Here is a 26,862-nt window from a genome sequence, read left to right as displayed (position 1 = left end):
TTTTTGGTAGCTAAAGTCCACATTAATGCTTTAACATATCTACTACTGACACCAATGGAAAAAATACTCTTTTGTGCATTACATTTGGAGCAGTGTTTGCAAAGAGCAACACAATGAATGGGGTGATGACCCATATTTACTTATGACCAAAACATGCTCGTTATGTGTTATATGCTCAACAAACCATGGACATTGTGGTTATGATTGATGGTTAATGATAATCCAAAGGATACTAAACATAATTGTAAATACAAAATGTTTCCAACCATAGACACGTAAAAACAGTAAATGTGTTTCACCCACTCAAAAGAACATGGAGAAATGATCACCAATTCGACACTAATCCAGTGGTGTAAATTCCATACTCCGATGACAGGGCCAACTACGCACATAGTGTACAACACATACTGTAAACATTATTGGCAGAGCTGATGTGCAAAGCTTATGATTATCATCACACCTGCTGACCCAGTGTCAATTTTTTAGGAGGGCCCTGCTAAATTATCAATGGTGGGGGGGGGGGGGGAGAACTTGCGATGTGCAATCAGAATTGTGTAAATTTAAAATAAAATTTCGGCACTGGGATGTTTGGCCAAATACCACTTTCAGTGTGTGGTATTTTTTTAACTATGGAAGGATACCAGTCAACCTGCCAGTGGGTCTGAGACTGACCGTCGAGGCCATGCACGCACACGATGAGGTGGATGCCACCTCCCGGGCTCTCCAGCTCATCTGGCGAGAAGTAGGGCACAGAGGAGGCCAGCTCCGGAAGATCACTGTACCAGCGGCCAGTGAAATTCATTGTTTTCTTCAGCTCCTGTTTGGCATGAAAAAAGCTGCGCGGACAACAATATAATGCCATCAGCCAACTTGGGTAAAGACCAAAACACTTAAAAGTCGTATCGCCTCTTGAGGAATGTGCTGTTAGTGAACATCTATTAATGCTGGTATTGGCACGTGAGGGTTGTTTGGCCCAAACAATGCCTGTCCATCTTTGTATCTTTACCACTGACGGTCAAACATAATACTCATATATATTAGTTGCTCCCAATAATGTGCTTGGTCAGGAATTGAACCCAGGTCTTTAAAGGAAAGAGTTAAAACCAGTGCATCATCATGTTCCAGACACAAACTACTCTGTCTATATCAACCATCTGCTCTAAATGCATAGCTACTGACCTTGGCTGATTTGCAAAAAAAAACTGTGTATGGAGATATTTTTTCTTGCTCTACTCCTACATTGATTAACTTTAAAAAGACTTTAAAATAAAGCGGAGAGGCTAAAGAAAACATTGGTAGGTTAATGGAACAAAAAGTGGGTGTTTTAATTATTTTTTATATACATTCACACTTACATAAAATCTACAACAGATAATGGCAGTGGAATTTTTTTTAAGTGCATTAAAAATACATAAATAATGAAAACTGCCTCATCTTTTGATTTAAAGCTTTCGTGACTGCAGGGATTCATATTCTTGGTTCTTTCGGTAAAGTCACGTAGAAGGGAAACAATCAAATAATAAAAATATAAAACAATAAAATTATCATGACGTTTCGACTGCAACACAAGCAATCATCATCAGCTGGTGGTTGCTGTTGTGGTTTTCACACCTGATGATGATTGCTTGTGTTGCAGTCGAAACGTCTTGAGAATTTTGTTTTATATTTTTATTATTTTATTGTTTTCCTTCTATGTGACTTTACCGAAAGAACCAAGAATATGCCTCATCTTTCATAATACAGGTGTTTTGGGTTAGATCGCGATCTAACACAAAAAAACCTGTATTATGGAAATTGGTCGCGAAAACCTACGTGTTAAACTGCCTCATCTTTATTTTCATCAGAAGTGGGAATTATTTTGAAATGAGCAATGCATCAAGTTTGTGCACCCAGATGATCGGGTGTTAGCCAATCCCGTGGCATATGGCACCGAAGCAGCACATCACAATAGCAAGGCCCAGTGTACCCCCCCTGCTAAATTTACCTTAACAGCTGGTGGTTGCTGGGGAAATTGTCGTAGCAGGGTGTGTGCTGCAAGGCTGATGCAGAGCCACCACCAGAATTCCGGCTAATCGGTGGCGACTGCACACCTCCAATCGGGGAGTCCCGGGAAGAGGAAAACGGGAGGCAGGTTGTCGTACACGACAAATCAACAACATCCATCGCTTTCATCTTCTCCGAGCATGCTGGTATGTGAGACTTTGTCGGCTCATTCTCTAGGTGTGGAAATAGTGAGCCATCACTGTCAGCCCGATGCTGGTTCAGTTTGTCCTCCCCTGTATCCCTGTCACCTTTGCCAATGACATCGGCTTCCTTGAAAAATCCATTCTCTATGCCTTCTGGAATGAGCTTTCGACTCTTTGATATGTGCACAGGCAACAACGTGTGGGCTGTATCTTGAGCAGCATTAATGTCTACTTTGCTGCTATCCTCTCCTGTATTCATCAGATTGCTGTGTTTTGGTAACGAGAAGTAGTTCTCCACCAGCCCTGTTTCCACTTCATCACATACTTTAAGGGACGTGGCATCATCGCTTTCCACCTCTGGACTTGGTTTTGAAGTAACAGCAGTTTCATTACTTATGAGGTCTAGTGTTGGTCGGGCTTCTGCATCTACCAGGGCATGGTGTGGAAGAATACTTGGAAGTGTGTCTTCTTCAACAACACAAGAGGTCAAATCGACAATATCCTCCTCACTGAACACCTCCACATCGCTGTGTGCATCTGTTGTGGTGAGGGGTTCCGGGCAAGTGAGCAAGTCAGTTTCGTCATCGCTACCTTCACTTATGTGCAAGGGAAAACACAGTTTTTTTGAATGACTGGGAGGTAAGGAACACTCTTGAGAGCCTGAAAGTTTGTTTCTATTTCCCTGCAAATGAACAGTGTCAATTTCTTCATCATATAAATCTTCATCTACATCAGATTTCCCATCCATCACAGATTTCCCATCCATCACAGAGGGGTGTTGACAGTTGGCTTCGAGAGTCTGGATTTGGTTATTATCATGTGGTTTTATGACAATTTCATTCCCCCGGTTTTCCATTTCTGTGCTCTTTTCAACATCGGATTCTACTGCAGCTAAGTCTAGACAGTGTGTATTACTGTTATGATTGTTAGGTCCGCAGAGTGCAAGATCAATGATTTCAACATTAGTATCATCATCTGAAGCAATTGAGTTGATGGAAGATAGAGATGAATGTAGGTGTTTAGATTTTTCTACCATTTGATTGTCATCAACATGCCCATATTTAACATCTGCATTTGACTGACCATGTAAATTGTCAAAGGTGTTTTGCTGAGCAGGATTACCACTGCAAACTCTGTCTAAGTCATTGTTGTTGGACAGCAATACTGAGCTACATTCACTGTCAAGTCCAGAATCAGAAAAAGCTGAAAGTGTTCTAATGTGTGGGTCAGTGGGCTTCAGTCCCTGAGCCTTTCCGTTTGCCGCAGCTCTTCCAGCCTTAATGGGTGTGTTCGACACAGATAATTGTTGCCCATTTTCAGAATCATGGTTATTTTTAAATGTTCTTTCTTGTAGTGGTGACATACCTCTTTCAACTACCAATATAGCTTCTGTTCTCGGATTTTCATCTGCAATGTTCCAGACATCTGTCATGCAGCACGCATTCTGCTCATCGGCTGGCTTTGCACTTTGAACTATTATGGCTTTTGTGCCACGATAAGGGTCTATGTCGCTAGGTTTGACATCAATGTGCCTCACACCAGAGGTGGGCCTTTGTAGGGGCTCTGAATCAACAGAATGCTCCCCATCGTCCCTCCTGTCTCTGACTAATGGCAGGGAGAGAGTTTCAATCAAAGTAGCTTTTTCACTTTTCAAGCTGCCTCCTACACACAGCTCATGATCTTTTAAGGTGGTGCCATGCTCTTGTTTAGTATCACAATTAGCTGGTATTTGCAGTCCATCTGCTAAGAAATCCCTGGGTGGCTTTGAAGCGATTAGAAACCCATCCCAATTAGCTTCAGGATTGCAAGGACTCTGAATGCATTCCCTGGCAAACCCATCCCGAACATCTTCCTTAATCTCGCTCACTTGTTTTGGGCTCGCACTACTGCCCTGTTCGATGTTCAACTCTGTCAGGCTAAAGGGAAGGAACGAGGCACTGCTTCCCTCCTCGGGTGAGCTTGTGTCCGACGCTGGAATCCCACCGATGTTCTCCCCACATATGTTCAAGTGCTCCGAGTGCCGAGATGCGGGCCTGGCCGGAGTGCCATCCGTGCAGTCTCTATCAGTGTAGCGGTCTTCAAATATGATGGGCAGCGTGCTGGGATCCCCATCCGTTTCCACGCACTCCACGGGCAGGGGCGGCAAGTTGGTGAGGTAGGGCGAGGCCTTCACTATGGAAGCAATCACTGCATGGTTCTGAGCGCTGGGAATAAGAATGAAATGTAGAGTCCATGTTATGTACAAAATGTACTTTCCTAATCTAGGAAGTCTTACAAAGTCTCAAGATTGTTTTGGGAGTTTTGCTCGGTATCTGTACTGGGGTGTGAGGAATCAAAATTTGTATTAAGGCAACTATCTATAGCTACAGGACTTATTCTTGGTTCTTTCGGTAAAGTCACGTAGAAGGGAAACAATAAAATAATAAAATAATAAAACAATAAAATTCTCACGACGTTTCGACTGCAACACAAGCAATCATCATCAGGTGTGAAAACCACAAGAAAATTTGAAAAAAGTGGCGTTTTTTTACGTTAGCACCACGGATAGCGATTTGACAGTTTGTTCAGATGGACGAGTCCATCTATATTGCTGTCTGAAAGCCACCTTAAGTGTGATCAATCAATTAAGACCCGAAATGGTTTATCAAATCCTTCCAATGATTGACTCGTCAATCTGAACAAACTGTCAAATCGCTCTCCGTGGTGCTAACGTTAAAAAAACTGCCACTTTTTTCTAATTTTCTTGTTGTGGTTTTCACACCTGGTGATGATTGCTTGTGTTGCAGTCGAAACGTCGTGAGAATTGTATTGTTTTATATTTTTATTATTTTATTGTTTCCCTTCTACGTGACTTTACCGAAAGAACCAAGAATATGAATCTCTGCAGTCATGAAAGCTTTAAATCAAAAAGCTACAGGACTGACTAATAGATCACCAATATAGGGTAGTACCACCCTGACCATTTGGGTAGGAAGACAATTTTGACCTTTTATCTGTTTGAATTTGTTGGCCAATTCCATATTAAATAACACGGAACCAATATAAACATTCAGTGCATAACATATACGCTCAACATAAAATAAACAAGCTCAATGATTACTTACTGTGTTTCCTGAAATGCCAGTGCTGCTTGCTTATTGTGATCTTGATAAAAGAATGCTTCTGAGAATCTCCTTACCTGCAAAAAAGAGAATACATAAAAAAAGAGGATTCTCCATTCAGTTTCAAATAGTGGCACTAATACATTGCATATAAAAAAGCTCTCCACTTTATTCAGATCAACTAAAAATAACAGATTTTTGTGTCATTTTATTGTTTGGACCAACTCAAAGAGTTGATAAAATGTGATAATCCCACCAGGCAGGTTTAAAACGTCCCATGCTTAGATATCTTCCCATGCTTAGATATATCTCCATCTATAGGGAGAAGCAAAAATAAGTGGTTGGGATGGGAAGTGTTTAGTAGTTGGTTCATATTAATATATTGCATCTACATAGCAGTTTTTCGGTTCTATAATTTTGCATCCAAATTGTTTTACAGTGATGAGAAACATTGATTACAGTTGACTCCGTTTATAACATTATCAAATAAAATACTCGGCTTATAATAGCAGATTTTTTCCAATATATTTTATAGTGCAAATCCAGTCTGTATTATTAGAAATGTAGTAATACTATACAGCAATACATTAAAGTAAAAATGCTGTTTATTATACATGTATATTATAAAAATGGCATGTATCTAAAATTCCAAGAACACTCACTCAAGCACAGATACAGCACCCAAGCGAGCTGTCATTTTCACTCGCTATCTCCTTGTAGCTACAACTGCGGTTTGATATCTGGTAAAGTTACGGTGTCAATTATTGTTGCATTACTGTAATTTATATTTGAATCACCATTCTTTTACGTACAAGTACAGTTAACGGTTTTCTTCAAGGCATTTTTACACGATTAAATGTAACTGTCTACAAGTGGAATTGTACTGTAATGTTAGTTGTGCTGTTTTTTGGAGGATAATTACGTTACTGCCTTATGTTAGTAATGTATGACAAATGCAACTATGTCTTTCAATTGTTAAAGGGAACATGCCACGTCAAACAAAAAAAACTCCCAAATATTACAATTCTTTGTTGTATTCTCCAAGTTATCACTATACGGAGTCAACTGTACTCTTCTTTGGTTCTTTCGGTAAAGTCACGTAGAATGAGAATAAAACAATAAATTGATAAAATAAAATAACACAATATTCTCACGACGTTTCGGCCACAACACAAGCGGCCTTCATCAGGTGAAGGGACGAGACTGTCTGGAGGACAGCACTGTCCTCCAGACAGTCTCGTCCAATCAATCTTATCGCATTAATATACAAAAGTCATAGCTTTGTCAAAACGAGGAAAGGCCAGGCTCAAACTCGAAGGCGTGAGCTGCCAAGTGATGCTGGGGGATAATGGCTGTGGTTATGGCTGAATTATAGTACTTATCTAACACTGTTAAGATGCCATGTTCTAATGTGCCACGTAAGATGTCAAGGTTCTCAAGTGAAGTGAGTTGTTGGCTTTAACGTGATAACCAACAATTGCACACAACTATTTCACTACCAATGTTTCACAAAATTCTGCACACTCATGTGCTGAACAGGATGAAAAACGTACAGCTTGTCACCAAGAAAATATCCTTTACTCCGCATAAAGGTGAAACCTCAATTGCCAAATGCGAGGGTGGCCTGAACCTTATCGTTGGAAGACATCACCTTCTCGGGGCCATTCGCAGAAAACATTGTGATGCTGTGCTGACGTGGCAGTCATTAGGAGGTCACCTCTTAAAACATGACCAAACTCGACTACATAACCCAACCAGTGGATAACATGCATATTTTAAAACGTAGAGGTGCTGGTAAAATCACATACCCTCATGCAATGGTGCTCCAGAGCAAGACCAGAGGTGACCTCGGGCTGCAGGTTGACAGTTTCGAGAAACTGGCCCCACAGGGACATGAGCAGTGAGCACAGGTGTGCAAGATCCATGTTGATTACCTCGACGAGCTCATCAGGGCTCCGCACCTTCTGCAAACATTCACAGGGGTGATGTGCACAACACCCTGATTGTCACAACCCATAAATAATGGGCAGGTGCGCAGGGCGCCACTTGCACACCCTAGTATGAAGTGGTGTTAAATTGGCTTGGACTTTCCAGAAAGCGGTCTCACATGTGTACTATGCACTTGAGGGAGCAATTCATTGCTTCTTTTCTACTCGCGTATAATGTATTGGCTGTATTACACATCGGTTTTCTTGACAGGCCAGGAACACTCAATTTCCCCCTGCAAGTTTTAGATTAAAAAAAAAATTCTATTCCTGCGTCAATTAGTGAAATGTTACTCTTATGAATATATATTATATATCAACAGCGAAGAAATTATAGAGCATATTTGATCATAATTTTGTTAAGTAAAATGCATAACTCCACCAGCTATAAAACAATGATGAAAGGCCCGATGTATTTCTATTTTCGTTTAACGCAGAATCACCGTCACCTAGTGGATGAACTGTAAAGAAGACATTTACCAAAAAAGGAAGAGAATCTGGTATCATAAAAAAGGCAAGGGAAATGTTCAGGTCTGTTAGTTTAACACGTAGGCTTTCGCGACCAATATCATCCATAATACAGGAAACGTCGTACTCAGATTGTAAATGTTGTGGCTTGGCTCTCCAACACACCGGTGTGCTGTACTAGTAACGAATTGGCATGTTCTGTTTACATGACAAACCTTACTAATTGGCTGTGTCGGGTGGTGGCGAATTTAACGACACATTTATATATTTATGCGATCTAACCCAAAAAACCTGCATAAGGTCTCTGTTAGTAAGAGGATATTTGACCCGAACAAAAATTTATTGGATTTATCGAGATGCAGTTAGACTTAAAATTGTAAGTCCTTTAAACTTTATATCCTTACTTTGTCTAATGTGCTTATATTAAAAACCATGGTAAAACATTTTATAAAATGAGAATCTTAAGAAAATGTATAAAATGAATCCAGTGTATCACACTTCCAATTTAAACACTGAAATTACTTTTGCTCAAAATAACATGTTTCTTAAGGCGGTCGTCGACAGGCCTAATGCAAGGGTATAAATGTGTGTTCTGCCCCCACCCAGAAATATAAAAAATAAAAAAAACAGACATGGGATATGCCAGAGCATCATATTATGCAATAGCCCTGTCACTTGACATCAGAGCTACCATGTTCAGTGATATGTCTAGGCTGTGCCCATATCTCTAGGTTGTGCCCATATCTCTTTTGAAGGGCTAGTGCACCAGCAAAGTGAATAAAGAAGCTTATGGACTTTGCCGTCTTGAAAAGCATGGCTACCCATGTGGGAGATGTGCAGGGAGTAACGGGGTCACTCTGAGAGACAGTCTCAGAAGTGGGAACGCCATGCAGGAGTGGGTCCCACTGTAGCACACTGCCTGCACATGAGCAGAACGACCAAGCTGACAATTTGAATAGCATTCACTGATTTGGGCCCTTCTGTTGTTTTTTGGGGGGGGGGCTATTGATTTTGTTTCCAGTGCATGAGTCTGCATGACCCTGGTGTTTGGTTGATGGGATAGTGATGGCAATGAGGATGGTGACTGGTGTCATGTGCTGGTCCTTGGGAAGCCCATGTGTTTAGGTTTTGTCTTTAGATTTCTAGGTTCAAGCACCAAATGACACCCGAATCTTTATGCGGAGTATGTTGACGGTCGCCAACAAAAAAACGGTGCTCAATGAAAGTCACTAAAGCCACGTTTTTCCATGCAATGTATTAAACAATGCATGTTATAAGATAGGCCCAATTGCAATCCAGAGCACAATTTAATTGAAAATAAACGTTTTATTTATATAAAACAGTAACCATGATAAACGTATTTCAGCACATTCTAGTGATAATTATAATAGTGATAATTATAATGAAATGCTGTGTGCGATTTATTTATCAATTATTAACAACACTACTTTAGTGGAAATTATGACTTCTAATTATGTATACTCAATTATGAAAATGCTACAGACATCTAATGCATGAATTTGCACAATAACATGCATACATATGCCTGAAACAAAACATTGTGTAATACTTGTTGAATTCTTCTAACAGATCCACATATGATTTTATGCTTGAATGTATATGTGGATGAAGAGTGCAGGTAAGAAATCACAATCCTGAAGAGCAATAATAAAATAATATTAATCTGTAAATTATTCATGTATCTTTACTTAACCGCAAGGCCATGTGTAATGTAAAACCATTTCGGAAAACCAAAAATTGGTTTTAAAACGCTGGAGTAGTGAGTTGAATCCCAACAGCTTTCAGGACGCCCACACAACAAACCTGTATCTCTGATGTGAGCTGCGCCATTCGTGCCCTGATATCAAGGTCATCTGCAGTAAATCAAATAGCGAAGACACGGTATGACGGTAAAACATTTTCATGAAGCAGATATGAAGTACAGTAATCTTCTTTTGTCATGGAATGTTATATGCGGGTTTCCAGGTCTATGACTAGGATTCATAATCGTGAAATGCAATTAACATAGTATATTTACAAATTATTATATATTATAATTGAGTGGAGTACATATTAGTCATGCAAACACCTGACCAATACATCATATAAGTAAAGCTACATAAACATTATGACCAAAAAAGTGATGACATTTCAAATGAATGGACTGTTATCAGAATGACTGCAGTTTAACTTGACTAAATACCACTATGTTAAAGAAAAATGAAGGTGACCTTGTAATGTGTCGACATTTTTATTATAATTTGTCAGTTGAATTGGACTTCAAAACAACACATTTTAGCTGGTGATTTCAGCAAAATGTGGTTTACTGTATGAAGATGAGGATATGGCAAAGGCACTAACACCGCATACATACACAAAATCCATGAAACAATAGGCATTTATCCACATTGAAAATTACCAACATAGTGAACACAGCAGCCCACACGACTTGAAAATAACACATCTAAGCTCAAAAAAGCATCAGTAGTTTGCATTTTAAAAAATGGCATTCAAAACTAATTCACAAAAAGCCAAAATGTACACGTAAGTAAAAGCACCACATGCATTACCAAGAATATGCCATTCACATCGACATAATACAGTGAGGGAAAAAGGTATTTGATCCCCTGCTGATTTTGTACGTTTGCCCACTGACAAAGAAATGATCAGGCTATAATTAATAGTAGGATTATTTGAACAGTGAGAGACAGAATAACAACAAAAACATCCAGAAAATCGCATGTCAAAAATGTTATGAATTGATTTGCATTTTAATGAGAGAAATAAGTATTTGACCCCTCTGCAAAACATGACTAAGTACTTGGTGGCAAAACCCTTGATGGCAATCGCAGAGGTCAGACGTTTCTTGTAGTTGGCCACCAGGTTTGCACACATCTCAGGAGGGATTTTGTCCCACTCCTCTTTACAGATCTTCTCCAAGTCATTAAGGTTTCGAGGCTGACATGGGGCAACTCGAAACTTCAGCTCCCTCCACAGATTTTCTTTGGGATTAAGGTCTGGAGACTGGCTAGGCCATTCTAGGACCTTAATGTGCTTCTTGTTGAGCCACTCCTTTGTTGCCTTGGCCGTGTGTTTTGGGTCATTGTCATGCTGGAATACCCATCCACGACCCATTTTCAATGCCCTGGCTGAGGGAAGGAGGTTCTCACCCAAGTTTTGACGGTACATGGCCCCGTCCATCGTCCCTTTGATGCGGTGAAGTTGTCCTGTCCCCTTAGCAGAAAAACACCCCCAAAGCATAATGTTCCACCTCCATGTTTAACGGTGGGGATGGTGCTCCTGGGGTCATAGGCAGCATTCCTCCTCCTCCAAATACGGCGAGTTGAGTTGATGCCAAAGAGCTCCATTTTGGTCTCATCTGACCACAACACTTTCACCCAGTTGTCCTCTGAATCATTCAGATGTTCATTGGCAAACTTCAGACGGGCATGTATATGTGCTTTCTTCAGCAGGGGGAACTTGCGGGCGCTGCAGGATTTCAGTCCTTCACGACGTAGTGTTACCAATTGTTTTCTTGGTGACTATGGTCCCAGCTGCCTTGAGATCATTGACAAGATCCTCCCGTGTAGTTCTGGGCTGATTCCTCACCGTTCTCATGATCATTGCAACTCCACGAGGTGAGATCTTGCATGGAGCCCCAGGCCGAGGGAGATTGACAGTTCTTTTGTGTTTCTTCCATTTGCAAATAATCACACCAACTCTTGTCACCTTCTCACCAAACTGCTTGGCAATGGTCTTGTAGCCCATTCCAGCCTTGTATCGGTCTACAATCTTGTTCCTGACATCGTTGGAGAGCTCTTTGGTCTTGGCCATGGTGGAGAGTTTGGAATCTGATTGATTTCTTCTGTGGACAGGTGTCTTTTATACAGGTAACAAGCTGAGATTAGGAGCACTCACTTTAAGAGTGTGCTCCTAATCTCAGCTCGTTACCTGTATAAAAGACACTTGGGAGCCAGATATCTTTCTGATTGAGAGGGGGTCAAATACTTATTTCCCTCATTAAAATGCAAATCAATTCATAACATTTTTGACATGCGTTTTTAATGGATTTTGTTGTTGTTATTCTGTCTCTCACTGTTCAAATAAACCTACCATTAAAATTATAGACTGATCATTTCTTTGTCAGTGGGCAAACGTACAAAATCAGCAGGGGATCAAATACTTTTTTCCCTCACTGTATATACTGCTGGTACATTTGTTTAATCTCTCCTTGGTCAAAAATCGTCCACATGGATAATTACCATGCATTGATAATCACTGTGAGCCACCAACATACGGAAATAAATAATTTGTCCATTTTGTAATGAAAAGGGGCCGTACAATGGAAATTGGCTGTGTATGTTTAAGCCAGGTAATTGTACGCTGGCAACCGTACCTATGGTGATGTCCGCCTGGGGATGAGGACATTTTCTCCGAAGCAAGCGTTCATAGAGAGCCCGCATGTTGTTGAGCGCTAGTCACGCATTGTAGACACGCAACAGTTAACTTTTTTGCATTTCATCGATCACATATTAACCAGGGTAAGTGTGAACCTGAGACAGCAGTGCACTCAAGGATGTATTAACCTTAAAGTAAAATCCAAGTGCTCACCAAAACCTAATGTGACTTCATGGTCACTGGTGTTTGGCATTTCAGTAAAGAAAAAAATTGTTTTATGGTTAACATTTCCACTTATTAAATTATTTGCTGAAATGCAAAAAAAAAACCTTACTTGATTCCAGATTGTTTGTAGAAATGTCCTTCAAAAATGTAGGTAATGCAGAGTTTAAAGCATCTATGGATTTCTGCCAGCCTCGATTCCTCTACATTTTCTGTAAGCTACAAATGCTCGAAATATTAATGGTTTGGTCCTATTTTTAAAAGATCATTGTCATCTTTGTATGACAATAACATTAATTAATGTGGGAATTGTTGTAAAGACAAGTTATTAGTCAATGGTAATATTCCTTGTATTAATGACAACGGCAATTATATATGCACCAACATTTATATGCCCAAGCAAACAAAAATGAGGCCATGCTATAAAGAGGCTTCCTAGGATTATTATTTTTATTTGGATATTCAGAGACTGTATAGCTTTCAACTGTTGAGTGCTATGCTAAATGAGTATCTACATTGAGTGTAATGGAAAATGCTATAAATTTGCATTATTACGTGAAAATGATGCAAACAGATCAACAATGCCATATCAGAAGGCTGTGAATATTTACAACTGAGACTAAGAATAATGAGCAGATCATCAAGGCTTAATTTTGCAAATACTTCCTTTGCAATTAAACCTGCATTGGACAGCTATATGAATGGTATTTAGGGATTCAAGGGTCAATAGTCATATCCCCTATATTATTTAGTGAAGGCATTAACATGGAGCAACACTAAATCCTAGTAAGCCTTATAGAAGCTAACCAAGCTTGCCAAGACAAAATAATAAATTCAACATTGAGCAAACTAATAACTGAGAGTGAAAAAAAAACCTCATAAAAACAATAAGAATTTCAACGATCTTTCCTGTTATGAGTCATGTTTTGTCAAACACTATTGCAATTATTATTTTAAAGTAAACTTTATTCAGTCTATAAATTATTAAAATTGATACAGATATGATCAACTATATATTTTCAAAATAGGACCACATCACAGGAGAGAAACTGTAAAATGCTAATTGTAAGGCATGCATTGATGAATACGGTGCGCATCGATCTTACCTAATTGTGCCCTTTGGGTCTCAGGTATGATTTTCATGATGCAGGCATAGTAGTTGAACAGGTTTTTGTAAGCGGACAGGATGGTCCTGCACATTGTGCGGTGCCAGTTGTAGGCATGTTGCAGTGCAGTCTCTGACACCAGGAAAGAACAACCCTGCGCAACACAAATGTGAAAATTAATGATGTGGCGCTGATTTAACATGCCCAACTCACTCGGCCAAAACGAAATGTTCACATTTTCTGTAGCCTTAAGGTGTTGGTAAATACCAAAGAACCTAATAAAGTGTTACATTCACTGCACGCACAACAGTACAAATCACCTCCATAAATCAGTATTTTCAATGCATTGAAGTAATGGGGAAGTATATTTTTCTTGTGCAGCAGACCAGTAAATGTCATCTACACTTACTGTAATGCAATTGAAATCCTCGCAGCATTGACATTAAATTAATTAGAACACATAACCTAAAGGCAACAACATAGGAATTCATTTCAATCCTCTATGTGACAGCTAATGTTATTAAATAATAACACGAGAACAAAATAATGTTTTATGTTCTGAAAGCAAAGGCTATAATATACCTAAGCATTTTAAGGTTACAAGTATGTTTAATAACAGTTCTCAATTAATTTCAAGTCTATTATTTCAGGAAGGCCTTATAAAAGGATGTTTGGCCAAATCCATTTTTATAATAATGCTGACAACACTGTGTAACAAATTTTTGTTTGTTCCTGGGTAGTAAGTGTTATTTCCTAATTGCTTATGCCTCAAAAGTACAGAAAATGGCTATTATTTCCCACAAACGTTGCTTTTGTGACCAGGGCAGTGATATTTTGAAATTGACTATTTTCAATGAAAAAACGGGCAAATGTGTCTTTTCGTTCACATAAAGTCATAAAACATATGAATCAAATTAACATGTATTTATACTAAATACAAAAATAACTACTAAAGATTTAGACACCAAGGCACACTACCACAGGCGGGACTGGCCACAGTGGACCGAGTTCTCTGTGGGGAGGAACAACGTCAAGTGGTAGCCACTGGTGGACCCCCGGAAGGTGCTGATGCCACCACTGCACATCAAATTGGGCCTTATGAAACAATTTGTCAGAGCTGTAGATAAGGAGTCGGCAGCCTTCAAGTACCTTCAAGACTTCTTCCCTAAGCTGTCTGAGGCAAAGGTCAAAGCCGGTGTCTTCGTCGGACCACAGATAAAGAAGATCCTGGAGTGCAATGAATTCCCCAAGAAGCTCACTAGTAAGGCGAAAGCGGCTTGAAACAGCTTTGTCGCTGTGGTTTGTGGCTTCCTGGGCAATCACAAGGTCGAAAACAATGTGGAGCTGGTTGAAATTCTGAAGAACTACGGCACAATGGGCTGCAGGATGTCCTTCCAAGTCCATATCCTTGATGCTCCTTTTGATAAATTCAAGGAGAACATGGGGGCGTACTCGGAGGTGTAAGGAGAGCGCTTCCACCAGGATATACTGGACTTTGAACGCCACTACTAAGGACAGTATAATGGGAACATGATGGGAGACTACATTTGGGGGCTGATTCGTGAAAGTGATTTGCAGTATTATCATAAATCTCGAAAAACTACTCACTTCTAAATCTTTTGTAGTCATTAAAAACATCACTGTCCTGGTCACAAAAGCAAAGTTTGTGGGGAACAATAGCCATTTTCTATACTTTTTATGCATAAGCAATTACGAAATAACACTTATTACCCAGGAAGAAAATTGCGCTACATAGTGCAATGATTATATTGTCAATGAATACCCCATGGCACTTCACAATAGAGAACCAAGCTGTTACTTCCACACTACAAAATAGGTCAACTAAATTGCTGGTCTGCTCCAATCCCATGTTACAAAAAAACAGCTTTGCCTTTATACATGAAGCATGCATGTATATGTGATAAATGCATATTTGCACTATGTGTAATTGTTTTATCCATCAGTTCAAGTGATAAGGACAGCCACAGATATGTATAGTGTTTTTTTGGACCAAAAACTTCCATTGTGTCAACACTGTATAAAAAGTGCTCCAAATAATGTTTTCATCTATAGCCTAGAAAATGTTGGTTTGCCTTTGGTTTAGCCCTGAAGTTATTTTTCTCATCTTTGAATGTTAACTTTCTGAGTGTGTAGTTTCTTATATATAAAAACCTTATCAAATTAGCAGGTGAAAAAGCCATGCAGGGATTTAACCACTGACAGGCACTGCCAAGTTGGTGGGAATCCAAACACAATTGTAAATTTCATCTTTTCTGGCAGAAGGCAGACTTACGTCAGCTGCAAGCTGCTTCACATAGCCGGGGCCAAAGAGAATCATCTCCAATGATGGGTTTGTGACTTCTCGATTTGTTGGCTGGCTGCTTTTGTTCAGCCACGTGCTTTTGGGTGGACGTTGGAAGCTGAAAAATCAGATATCAATTTCACAATAATACACATCACTGTGATTAACACTTGGCCACTGCATCATGTAGTATTGTGAAGACCAGCAGTTATCTGGGTGAAAGGTAGGCACGTCTTTACACAAACCTGGCGAGCTGGCTAAAAACGTAATAAATAATAACAATAGCGTGACCTTTAATTCAAATACAACTTTTCAAAAATGGTAAATTGTCACTTCATTTACACATGCGTTATTCTGCTTCTAAAGAGCTCTGTGAAAATACTAAATAGATACGATTGGAGGCTCATGGGGACGTAATATTTCAAGTCAGTTTTACCACTATTCATGAAGAAACAAATGACTGAAACATCATTCCAGAATTGAAATATTTATTTCATCTATAAACATTTAATCAACAGGTCCCATAATTTGGTTCACCAACTGGTCCTGCTGCTATGGATGATGTCCTCAATTATACCAAATCAATCCAGGAACTTTCCCTTTTCATAATTTGAATGACAGTGTTTACTTCGTAAAGTATGATACAGGTTTCCCTCTGCTTTTGTGTATATGTGGCAAACCTATTTCTACACAAATTTCACTTTTTGCAGCTTGAATTCAGTCATATATGGCTATGCAGATGAACGCAGGACAACATTGTGTGCGTGTGTGTTACTTGGCAAGCAGCCGTCCGTGCGGCTTTGCTTAGTGCGCCCTTTTGTGGAACGCATCTCTGGCATAGAGCGAGGGAAACCAGATATAAATAACTTCCTTTTTGTCCAAAGGAATATGTAATTCCTGGGATGTATACATTCTTTGCAATACAAATCTGAAATAAAAACCTCCACTCACTTATATCACGTGTTACAGGTCCGTCTAAGGGTTACCTATAGTGCCTAAAGAAAGTTTTCAATCAGTATAAAATAGCTGTTAAATAACAGCGATTGCAAACACGGTCAATAAACGAAATTAAACACAAGCTGAGAAGTGTGCAAAGAAGCATGGTGAGGTGCATGCTTTGCATTACACTGATACATTATAAGTATAAAAATGGATCTGACAGCAAATACAATTTATATACATCATATTAACTGCTTAGGAATGCAAGTGGGCTTGGGGCAGGACATATTACGAGAAGGGATGATAGCCGGCAAGTCGAGAGTAAAATGAGAACGAGACCCAAAGGAGGGAGGATACAAGCTAAGGAGGTAACACAATGAGATCAGCTTGTGGTCAGGAGCTATTTGGATGAAGGCATTGCTTAACCATGCGGAATATTGAGGGCTTGAGAGGCCTTTAACCAGCAGTGGATAGATCACAATTGATTATTGTAAAATCTAATATTCATTATGCAATGGAAGTGATGTAAAATGTGAAGTAACACAGCATATAAAGAGGGATTAGGTTTAATTTTCTGAAAGTGGAGAAAAACACTGGACCCATCATGCCGAACAAGCGGCACTACCCAAAGACACATCGAGGAGCTATACAGCAAAAACAGTGAAAACCTATGCATGAGTAAGGACTGATTGATGCACACACTATTTAGCATTTTACTCAGAGGTAATTTATCAAATGCAGCGAATGGAAATGTCGATGAATAGTATTACCATGTCAGCGGCTGATGCAGCGCAACGAGCGATGCATGCACGCTCATCGACACCACCGACAAGTGGAAATAGTCGAACATGAGCGGCAGGTGGTGGTGCAGCCCTTGTGGCGGGGAGAAGTTCATCTTGAGTGTGCGGCTGCTGATTAGCTGCATGGCTGACAGGTCATCTTGCCTGCAACAGCGCACATGGACAAAATGACACCGAGAAAAAAAGAGGAACGATAAAAACAAACCCCCACAAAAGTTGTGTATATATATACACAAACACATGCATTCCCACGTGATTTATTTATATCCGTGGGGCCCTTTTAAAGCATTCCTGTACAGGCCTGCATCTCCTGCCTTCAGTCAAATTAAATGAATGGGTGAAGGAATTAAGGATGAAAGCTAACTTGAATTCCAAATCAATAAATGAGTGGAGAAAAAAAAAGCAATTCATTTGTTTATATTTAAAACTATAATGAACAAGTATACATCGAGAAGGCTAAACATTGATTAACCTTACGTGCAAATCTATATACGTTTTACAAACGGATTAAACTATAAACAATATCGGACACAAATAACACCATGTCATGGAAGATAATACAAACACCACAAAGCTACATTCATATTTAGAGAAAATATTATGAAAATCTCCTTTAAATAAAAAAGTCAGGAAAGTTTATATTGCCCCTGCATACTTGAGGCAAAAAAACCTCACAGCAACACGGCCAAGGCAACAAAGGAGTGGCTCAAGAAGAAGCACATTAAGGTCCTGGAGATGCCTAGCCAGTCTCCAGACCTTAATCCCATAGAAAATCTGTGGAGGGAGCTGAAGGTTCGAGTTGCCAAACGTCAGCCTCGAAACCTTAATGACTTTGAGAAGATCTGCAAAGAGGAGTGGGACAAAGTCCCACCTGAGATGTGTGCAAACCTGGTGGCCAACTACAAGAAACATCTGACCTCTGTGATTGCCAACAAGGGTTTTGCCCCCAAGTACTAAGTCATGTTTTGCAGAGGGGTGAAATACTTATTTCCCTCAATAAATGCAAATCAATTTATAACATTTTTGACATGCGTTTTTCTGGATTTTTTTTGTTGTTATTCTGTCTCTCACTGTTCAAATAAACCTACCATTAAAATTATAGACTGATGATTTCTTTGTCAGTGGGCAAACGTACAAAATCAGCAGGGGATCAAATACTTTTTTCCCTCACTGTAGCTTACTGAATGCAGTAATAGCAGACCACTTTTTTGTTACTAGATTATACTTTGGCCGAGCACAGGCCCAAAGGTTCAAACAGCAAGCGGCCAGCAACAAAGAACACTCTTAAGGTTGTAACAGATAACAGTTAACATATTTCTTGAATTTACCACGGCCATAAGAGCATGGGCAAAGAGATGGGAAAGAATTCCGAAGTTGAGCATTGCGTGGGAAGAAGCAGATAGAGAAGTAGATTTAAATTCAGTGCAGTGGTTGAAACAAGTACTGTATAGATGAGAACAAACAGTGAGTCTGGTAGAGGAGTAAGCAATGAGTGAAGTTCATGGGTGCAGTAACCAGGGTAGTCGCGATAGAAGAGTAACAAGTGACCGAACACTGGTAAGCGAGTGACTAGAGCAACTTAGTGAGGACTGGATCATCAATTTACCTGAGTGCTTTAGGTTGAATTACATCAAATACAGTGAGGTTAGGAAGCGAGTAATTCACCACAAAATTGCAAGCAGAATTCCAACTTCTGGGCGAATTTGTGCTTTGTATAATTGTAACAATTGTTCAGAGTTAAAGAAGATGTTGCCTCCTTAGCCGGATTCATAATAAAGCCATTCCATGAGCCATTCCATGACAAGTCAGATGAGATTGGTGTGCCAAGCAGAATAATATTTTTACAAAGCTCCTTATTTGTGATTAAGGCTGACAAATATTTATGTTCTAACAAAAAAATGAATGTAATTTAATTAGATTATGCACGAATACACACATGCACACATTTGACAAATATTACACATTTGCAAGAATTTTGATTTAAAGCTTTCGTGACTGCAGGGATTCATATTCTTGGTTCTTTCGGTACAGTCACGTAGAAGGGAAACAATAAAATAATAAAAATATAAAACAATAAAATTATCACGACGTTTCGACTGCAACACAAGCAATCATCATCAGGTGTGAAAACCACAGCAAGAAAATTTGAAATAAACCGCCACTTTTTTCAAATTTTCTTGCTGCGAAGGGAGGAAACGCCACCAACTACACAGCCACCTCTAACGCCAATTAATCCTGTGAACAGTCCCTGACATGTGTCAATATTACAACACTAAAACAGAAAAACAAATGTTGCCTGTCCCTGCAAGAGCCTGGCCAACGACACCTGAATATTTGCACTGTACCTGCATATGAGCACTCACTGACAATAACTTAAAGGAGTGTCCTTTACAGTATTTATGCCCTGCAGGGAGAATGCTAAAATGGATGGTAAGGAGGTGGGAGTGTTAGCATTTTTGCAAGAATGGTGAGAAACCAAAAATAAGAATGCAATGAAATTACTGGGTTGACCACAGTGGGTGGGCACTAATGTTGTTCTTGCAAAGTACTGCGTGTGTACACGTTGTCACATTACCACAAGTGAACACGTTACCACCAGTGTTCGTTTCTCGTTTGTTTTGTTGTCAGCTATTGTGGGCTATAAAAGTCATCACCAAAGAAGATAATTCAGTAGAAGTTTCAAAAGAGTTTAAAGCACCATAGAGCGCTAGGACGAAACTGCTGAATACTTACGCAAAGTCTCCATCCGTGAAATGAAGATCGACCACAATCTGGAAACACACATCATTCAAAGATTCTTGGACCTGAAAATGAAGCAAAGTAGGGCCAACCGTGTGAATATCAAATTGTGTTTAAATTGCATCAGCATTCTTCAAATACAATACATTAACGAATATCAAATGAAGCTGGGTGATCTAGGGTAATGGAATGTCAATATTCAAAAAGCCATTAAAGGTTATACCTGAAATTGGCCCGAAGATAAACTTGGTCGAATTCACTACATGGGTTGATAAAAAATGTGCTTTTCTAAATTAAATTTTACACATCATTAAATAATACATGTTAACTTTTGGAAAAGTAAAATCTTTGTAAGTGGCCTGCAAAGAACCTGAGCTTTCAGTGAATGCATTCATACTTTGTTGCTTATGTATTGCCGTTTCCCTTTATGAATTATTCATTAGTAATGAGTAAAATTGTATTTTACATTTTCAGCAGGTGCAGTGGATCATGCTCATAATCCAGCTATTTCGAAGCAGGGCCATGGGTGCGAGACACACACACCTGCCAGGCAATGAGATGTTTGGGGGGTGGGGGGGGGGCAGTATAGCAAGTTGGATGCCGACAGCTTGGGACTGCAATTAAGAAACCAACATGCCTGGGTATTCTCCAGATATTGCTGGTTTCTACCCAAATAAATAATCCAGAAAAAAATGGCCAAACATCTAAGTTAGAACCGTATTCAAAATGTGTACTGGGACTTAGAGGACTTCCTGTGTAAAGACAGACATTGCTAAGTTATTATAGGCCTTTCAATTATTTTAAAATGTTTTAAATTACACATAGCAAACCATTCTACTCTCGATTATGGAGAAGAGTTATTGTCCTTTTAACACTTTTTCAACCTTTTTGCTGTCCACGAGGAGCAGGGCTTTAAGGAGAATGACTTCATTGAGGACGACTTCTTCATTTTTATAGAGGATTAAAAATGTCTTGCTGCAGACCAAGTTATCATGCACCGAGGCAGGAAAGATGAGTTCATTACCTGCAGAAAAAGAAAACCTACATGTTACACGATGCAACTGTACAGTACTTCAAACATCCCATGCATACATGTGTAGTGAGTCCAACTGAAACGCAGACGTTATTCTTTAGAGGCAACACATTTATTGTAACACATATATACTAAGGGGTAACTGCCCCTTTACCAGATACAGCCTGGGGTGGTGACCAGCCAGCTAACCACACTATACGTACGAGTTACAGCTACGAAGAGTTAGACCCTCACTCAGGTCCCCGGCCATGTGTTGATGCCTCGTAGGACGTAGAACTTCCAGCTTGTAGACGTAAAGCTTCCAGCTTGTAGAACGAAGCGACCCCGGTCCCTCTCAGGGACCCACCTTATATCCTCCCAGGTTGGGGCCGGCTCCGCCCTCGGCCCCGCCCGCCTTCTCGAGCGTTCTAGCTCCCTCTAGATCCCTCTCTAGAGAGCTCTCCCTGGACACGTGATCACCCCCTAGCGCCCCCACCTGGGGCCTTCTCTGTGGACACTCCAGATCACGTGTCTACAGGGTCAACTAGAGTGCCATGGTCCAGGGAAACCCTGCCCCTGGGCTGACACTCTCCCGCTCCCCCTTGTGGGAGCCCCCACTACACACTTTGCGTGGTGCCCGCGCTATCCCAGCGCTCACCAAGCCCCGCTAGGGCTGGTTCTACACCCACCTACGGCGTATACGCGATTACGGTGCATCGCACGCTGTGCTGTGCTAGCACCGGCTTCACACAGCAATCCACACGGTGCTGTCCGCGATGTAAGTACATCGAACGCCACGGCCCTCAAGGGCCGGCACCATACAGTGACATCCCCGATGTCACTACACATATAAAAAATAATAACGTCACAACATTGCGTTCAATGCACTTCTAAATGAATGCATGATTAGATCACTATATTTAAACATACTGGCGTTATAAATAAAAAGAACCACAAAGGGCCGAAGCGTATTGATGTATGCGAGCTTGTGAATTTGACACCCACCTACATGGCATGAATATGTCTGTTGCAGGCAGTACAGCAAGTAATTTTCTGGATGTGCACATTTTGAGCATTATCCACTAAGAGTAGAGAAAAGAGGTTCCCCCCCCCCCGAGGATATCTAGTTTATAATATTAAACAAATTATCAAAACTGAAATTATCCAGAAATTGCACAAATTATTGAACTGAAATTGAGACTTAGGCTTCGGTGGGAAAACAAGCACTGTAATTATCGTGACCAAAATATATTTTAAATAATGCTGTAATGAGCATGACCTAATTTCCCTGCTGAATTTTTCTGACACCAAAAGCACAAATTTATCAACCATTCTCACCTTCAATGTTAAGGTTTTCCATAATCCATATTGAAAATGGAAAGCAGTAAATATCAGTTCCTTCAGTGACCTTTTCAATTAACTGCCAGAACATAAAATTCACACTTGGTAATGGCCAAAAGGATAACTTATAAATATTTCTGAATATTTTTTCCTGAAGCTATAAAAACTTACACTTATAATTTGAACCATGGCTTTAAACAGAAATCGACATGTTAAACACAGCAATAATTACAGTAAATTCGAGCTGTGTGAAAAAAGCAGACAGCCTTCAACCTATCACGTATTTTTTCTCACAGAACAATAAACATGTATGTTTTATAGCGTGCACAGAATGTCAGAGGCACAAAAAGGCATGCTTGAATCTCAGCGACTAATTGGGATGCCTGGCAAGACAGACTTTCGGTTCATGTTAAAAGCCTATACCCAGGTGATTTCATGCATATATTGTGAAAACAATAAAATGGAATGGAAAATTCTTGAAAAAAGATAAGAGCACTCACAATACCGAAGATTTAATATATATTAGAATAGGTTTAATTCATTCAATCTTAACTTATATAACATCAGTAATGCTGCTATATTATTTAATGCATTTGGCATTTTAATAACTACAATGTTAATGTTACCTCTGACGTGTTAGTAAATTATGAACAAGGAGTTCCAGCTTAAATAAGTAAAGCACAACATACGCAAAGACCCATCTCGACTTTCAAATAACACTTATTCCATGCAAAAACTGTAAACCGGTGATGCAAGTCACCATATATAGGTCCAACCTTAAAGTTAATCATATAAACACTACCTGCATTTAATACGAGAAAAAAACTACGAAAGGATTAAACAATAAAACTACAGTTAAGAAGGTAAGATCACCAAGACTAATGAATACATAATTAGCCCAAGTAAAGAAGGTGAGTAACACTGAGAGATGATGAATGGCACTCATTTGGCTTCAAAGAGTGACTGGCAGTGAACAAAGAAGAGGCATGGGACAGTCACTAATATAGAGTTCACATTACACGCACAGTGCAGCACACACTAAGCCATAGCCATGATTAAACAATGTCTGCTTATTTTAATTAGTATAACAATTATTCCTATGTATAGACTGGCTCCCCCTCCATTTGAAAATGTTATTTATTCTACGAGTTCAGGACCACTAATAGAGATAAGTACCATGACTACATGGGGTAGAAATACACTTGGTGAAAACATTCAATATCCGACAAAATATATTTTAAATTAATATTAAAAGTTTAGTATTATGTGGAGGTGTTACACTGCATGCAATCAGTATATTGTAAAACATAACTGCTATTTCGATTTAAAGCTTTCGTGACTGCAATGATTTATCTTCTTTGGTTCTTTCGGTAAAGTCACGTAGAATGAGAATAAAATAATAAAATAAAACAGTAAAATTCTCACGAATTTTACGTGACTTTACCGAAAGAACCAAAGAAGATAACTGATATTACATGTAAAAACATCACACATGCTATCATGTCGATGAGATATAAAGACACGACTATATAATCATAGTGATGGCAGCTAATTACTTCCTGGGCATGTCAAGAGGCATGGCTTTCACAAGTACAAGGTTGACAGATGGATACGCAGCACTGAGGCTGCACTGTTCTGAAATGAACACAAAACTACTGTCTGCCCAGGAAAAATAAAAAAAATTCTGTATCTGAACACAATGTTTACAATACACTGCCACTGTGTGCTAATGTCATGGTCAAACACCATCAACAATATCATTCTACCAAAAGAAGGTGCAATTCATACTGGAATCCAAATGCCCTTGTGTGCCTTATCTATATAAAACCCATATAAAATGCTACCAAGCACAATGCCATTTTTAGCCTGGCTTCCCTCGACGTGCAGCGTGAATGTCCCCTAGGCGCCACTACGCCTGTTTTTGAAATTCAAGACTTTCTGCACATTGCGTCCTATATTATGGCAAAAAGTCTAAGTGTAAAAAAAAATACTAGGCCAATTTTGTTCCGTCTTTTGTTACATTTTCAATTACTTTTATTAGAATGCAATGGCAAAAAAGTGCAAGCATTTCATTAAATATGTATACTAAGTAATCTTGCAACATAAGGAGAGAAAACTTTGAATTTTTACTTAAAACTTTCGTGATTACAGGAATTCATATTATTTGTTTTTATCTACATGACTTTACCGAAAGAACCAAAGAATACTTTAAAACCAACTATTTAGAAATCAATACCCATCTGCAGATCCGTCTTGGAAGGGCTCTCAATCTGCTAAGGCAAAAAGTGAAATTCTTAACCCTTTAATCATTATGACCCAGCAAAGGTACTAGCTGTACCAGCTGAAAGCCCTGCTCATAATGCTCTATCTAGTTCGTGCAACATAACTGACCTACATGCTTAATATGGCACCAGGGAGAGATAAAATGTGGTGCTGTTCAACAAATCAAGTATGCTGGAAATGACCGTTATACCAGAAACATTGTAATACAGTAAAAGCACTGTTCCCCTGCAGTTTACCATCCGGAATGATTTATTCACCAGCATCTGCCGTAGATGGCAATACAAATCTTCCTTCACGTGTCCGGAAAAAATTGGCAGCCATCCACCAGCATCTTGCCGTGCTCTTCTCATAGATCTGTTGTTCAGAGGAGCTTCAGGACTGTCGAGTGGTGTCGCTAGCAGCACTCAATTGTAAACATCTGCCATTGTGATCGCGTTGTGCTTGTCCGATATTGTGACTTAGTATGCTGTATTGTAAACGGCCCCACATCTTCTCTACAACCAATTTATAATGCTCTACAACTGAATGGCGAGTACCTCTGTTAAGAGATGGTATTATCTTTTATATCAGTTGAAATGTAGGCTTATAACTCAAATAACCAGCATATTTGATTAACTGGCACCCTCCATTCCCTATGGATGCCGGATAACACAGATTTTCCTGCAATTCAAAATTGCATTGTTAAAAATACATTTCTGGCAGCCACAGCATTTTATGGTGCTTAGACGTTCAGTGACAGTATTGTTTTGCCAACAATTATCAATTTAAAGAAGCCAGAAGGGATTTGACTTGAGAATGTTTCCTTGGAACTGCATCAAGTTAAATAGGAAGCTAAACATCCACAAACTGAAATTTTACTGGAACGGTTTGATAAAGGCGTTATTTAAAATGTTTGGTTATCCAGTTGTTTCTGGCATCCTTCAATTGTCACACTGTGTTCAGTGCATGCTTTGTATTCGGTAATTCCATGCCTCAATCTTTGTACGTATGGGGGGGGGGGGGGTTCAATGTGAGTCATCTGAACTTCCCTAAGCAATCGCAGCCAACGCTTTAAACAACACACACATTTCACAGCACATCTTTCATTCAATAAACTTCAATGGTTTTGATTGAAAAACACATTCTGAAAGGAAAGTTCACTTGCTTTGCTATCGCTCATTAAATATTAAACATTTATGCCAGCACTGTCGCCGGCGCATAACCCTTTCAAGTATTTTCAGCCACAAAGGCCACTGCCGATCAAGTTTATGCTGCTGTAAAAACCCCACCACGCCACATTGCTGCTTTGATTTTTTTTCTATTGAGATAATTTTTTTACATAATTCTGCCAATCTTAACAAGGCATGATGCGTTTCATTGTGTGCTATATGTGGTTGCCTTCAAATGACAATTGTTTCATTTGAATTGCATCAATGCAAACACTGCTTGTGTGTTGAACAATATTTATTAACCATGGTTTGTATTAATTATAAGGTATAATGTTAATGTTTAAAGTATACACATGGATAGCTTTTGAATATGTGTTTTATTCTGATCATTGTTCACTGAAAATGTATGGTGCATTGAAATTCATTAATCATATTAAACACATTCATCCAGGCCACACACATAAATTTCAGTGCATCACTTCACAAGCATTATAAGCCTCTTCATTATACATATTAAATGGGCCATCACTGATAGAAATAACAAGGTGTACCTTTAAGGTTTATGTTACACATATAAGCGTACTACTGCAAAACCTATGATAGACCCCATAGGAATTATGGGCCGAGTCAATCCGCAGCCAAGTGGATGAGTGATAAGAGTGAGCAGCTCCCAATCACAAGGCTGCAAGTTGAAATTCTGGACGGGGGTTGATTCAACCCATCATCTCTAAAGAGTAAATAAAATAAGTAATAATAAAACCACTTTTTTTTTTAAACACGCTTTAATGAAATGTACCCTACTAGTAATGGAAGAACTCCACGACTCCAAGAA

At 39.4% G+C, this 26,862-nt stretch overlaps 1 protein-coding gene across 3 annotated transcripts in view; it reads right to left on the bottom strand.

Moving 5' to 3' along the window:
• Positions 1 to 26,862, bottom strand: part of LOC116942655 (protein FAM135A) — a 68,286-nt gene that overhangs the window by 34,554 nt on the left and 6,870 nt on the right. For 2 of the 3 annotated variants that reach the window (XM_032954838.2, XM_076067282.1), the window contains 11 exons: positions 21,131 to 21,270; positions 20,241 to 20,311; positions 17,478 to 17,651; positions 15,760 to 15,886; positions 13,467 to 13,620; positions 12,137 to 12,214; positions 9,565 to 9,614; positions 7,096 to 7,251; positions 5,291 to 5,364; positions 1,985 to 4,390; positions 673 to 836 (listed from right to left, as the gene is read on the bottom strand). In XM_032954838.2, coding sequence (XP_032810729.2) covers positions 673 to 836; positions 1,985 to 4,390; positions 5,291 to 5,364; positions 7,096 to 7,251; positions 9,565 to 9,614; positions 12,137 to 12,214; positions 13,467 to 13,620; positions 15,760 to 15,886; positions 17,478 to 17,651; positions 20,241 to 20,311; positions 21,131 to 21,270 — 3,594 coding nt within the window. The remainder of the gene's footprint in view (positions 1 to 672; positions 837 to 1,984; positions 4,391 to 5,290; positions 5,365 to 7,095; positions 7,252 to 9,564; positions 9,615 to 12,136; positions 12,215 to 13,466; positions 13,621 to 15,759; positions 15,887 to 17,477; positions 17,652 to 20,240; positions 20,312 to 21,130; positions 21,271 to 26,862) is intronic. The other variant, XM_076067283.1, reaches the window with a different exon arrangement.

The sequence above is a fragment of the Petromyzon marinus genome, chromosome 15 (genome assembly GCF_048934315.1).
Source record: "Petromyzon marinus isolate PM22_M1 ecotype Great Lakes invasive population chromosome 15, UKy_Petmar_22M1.pri1.0, whole genome shotgun sequence".
Taxonomy (NCBI): Eukaryota; Metazoa; Chordata; class Hyperoartia; order Petromyzontiformes; family Petromyzontidae; genus Petromyzon; species Petromyzon marinus.
The sequence above is the reverse complement of the archived record's forward strand: the minus strand, read 5'-3'. Positions and strand labels throughout refer to the sequence as shown.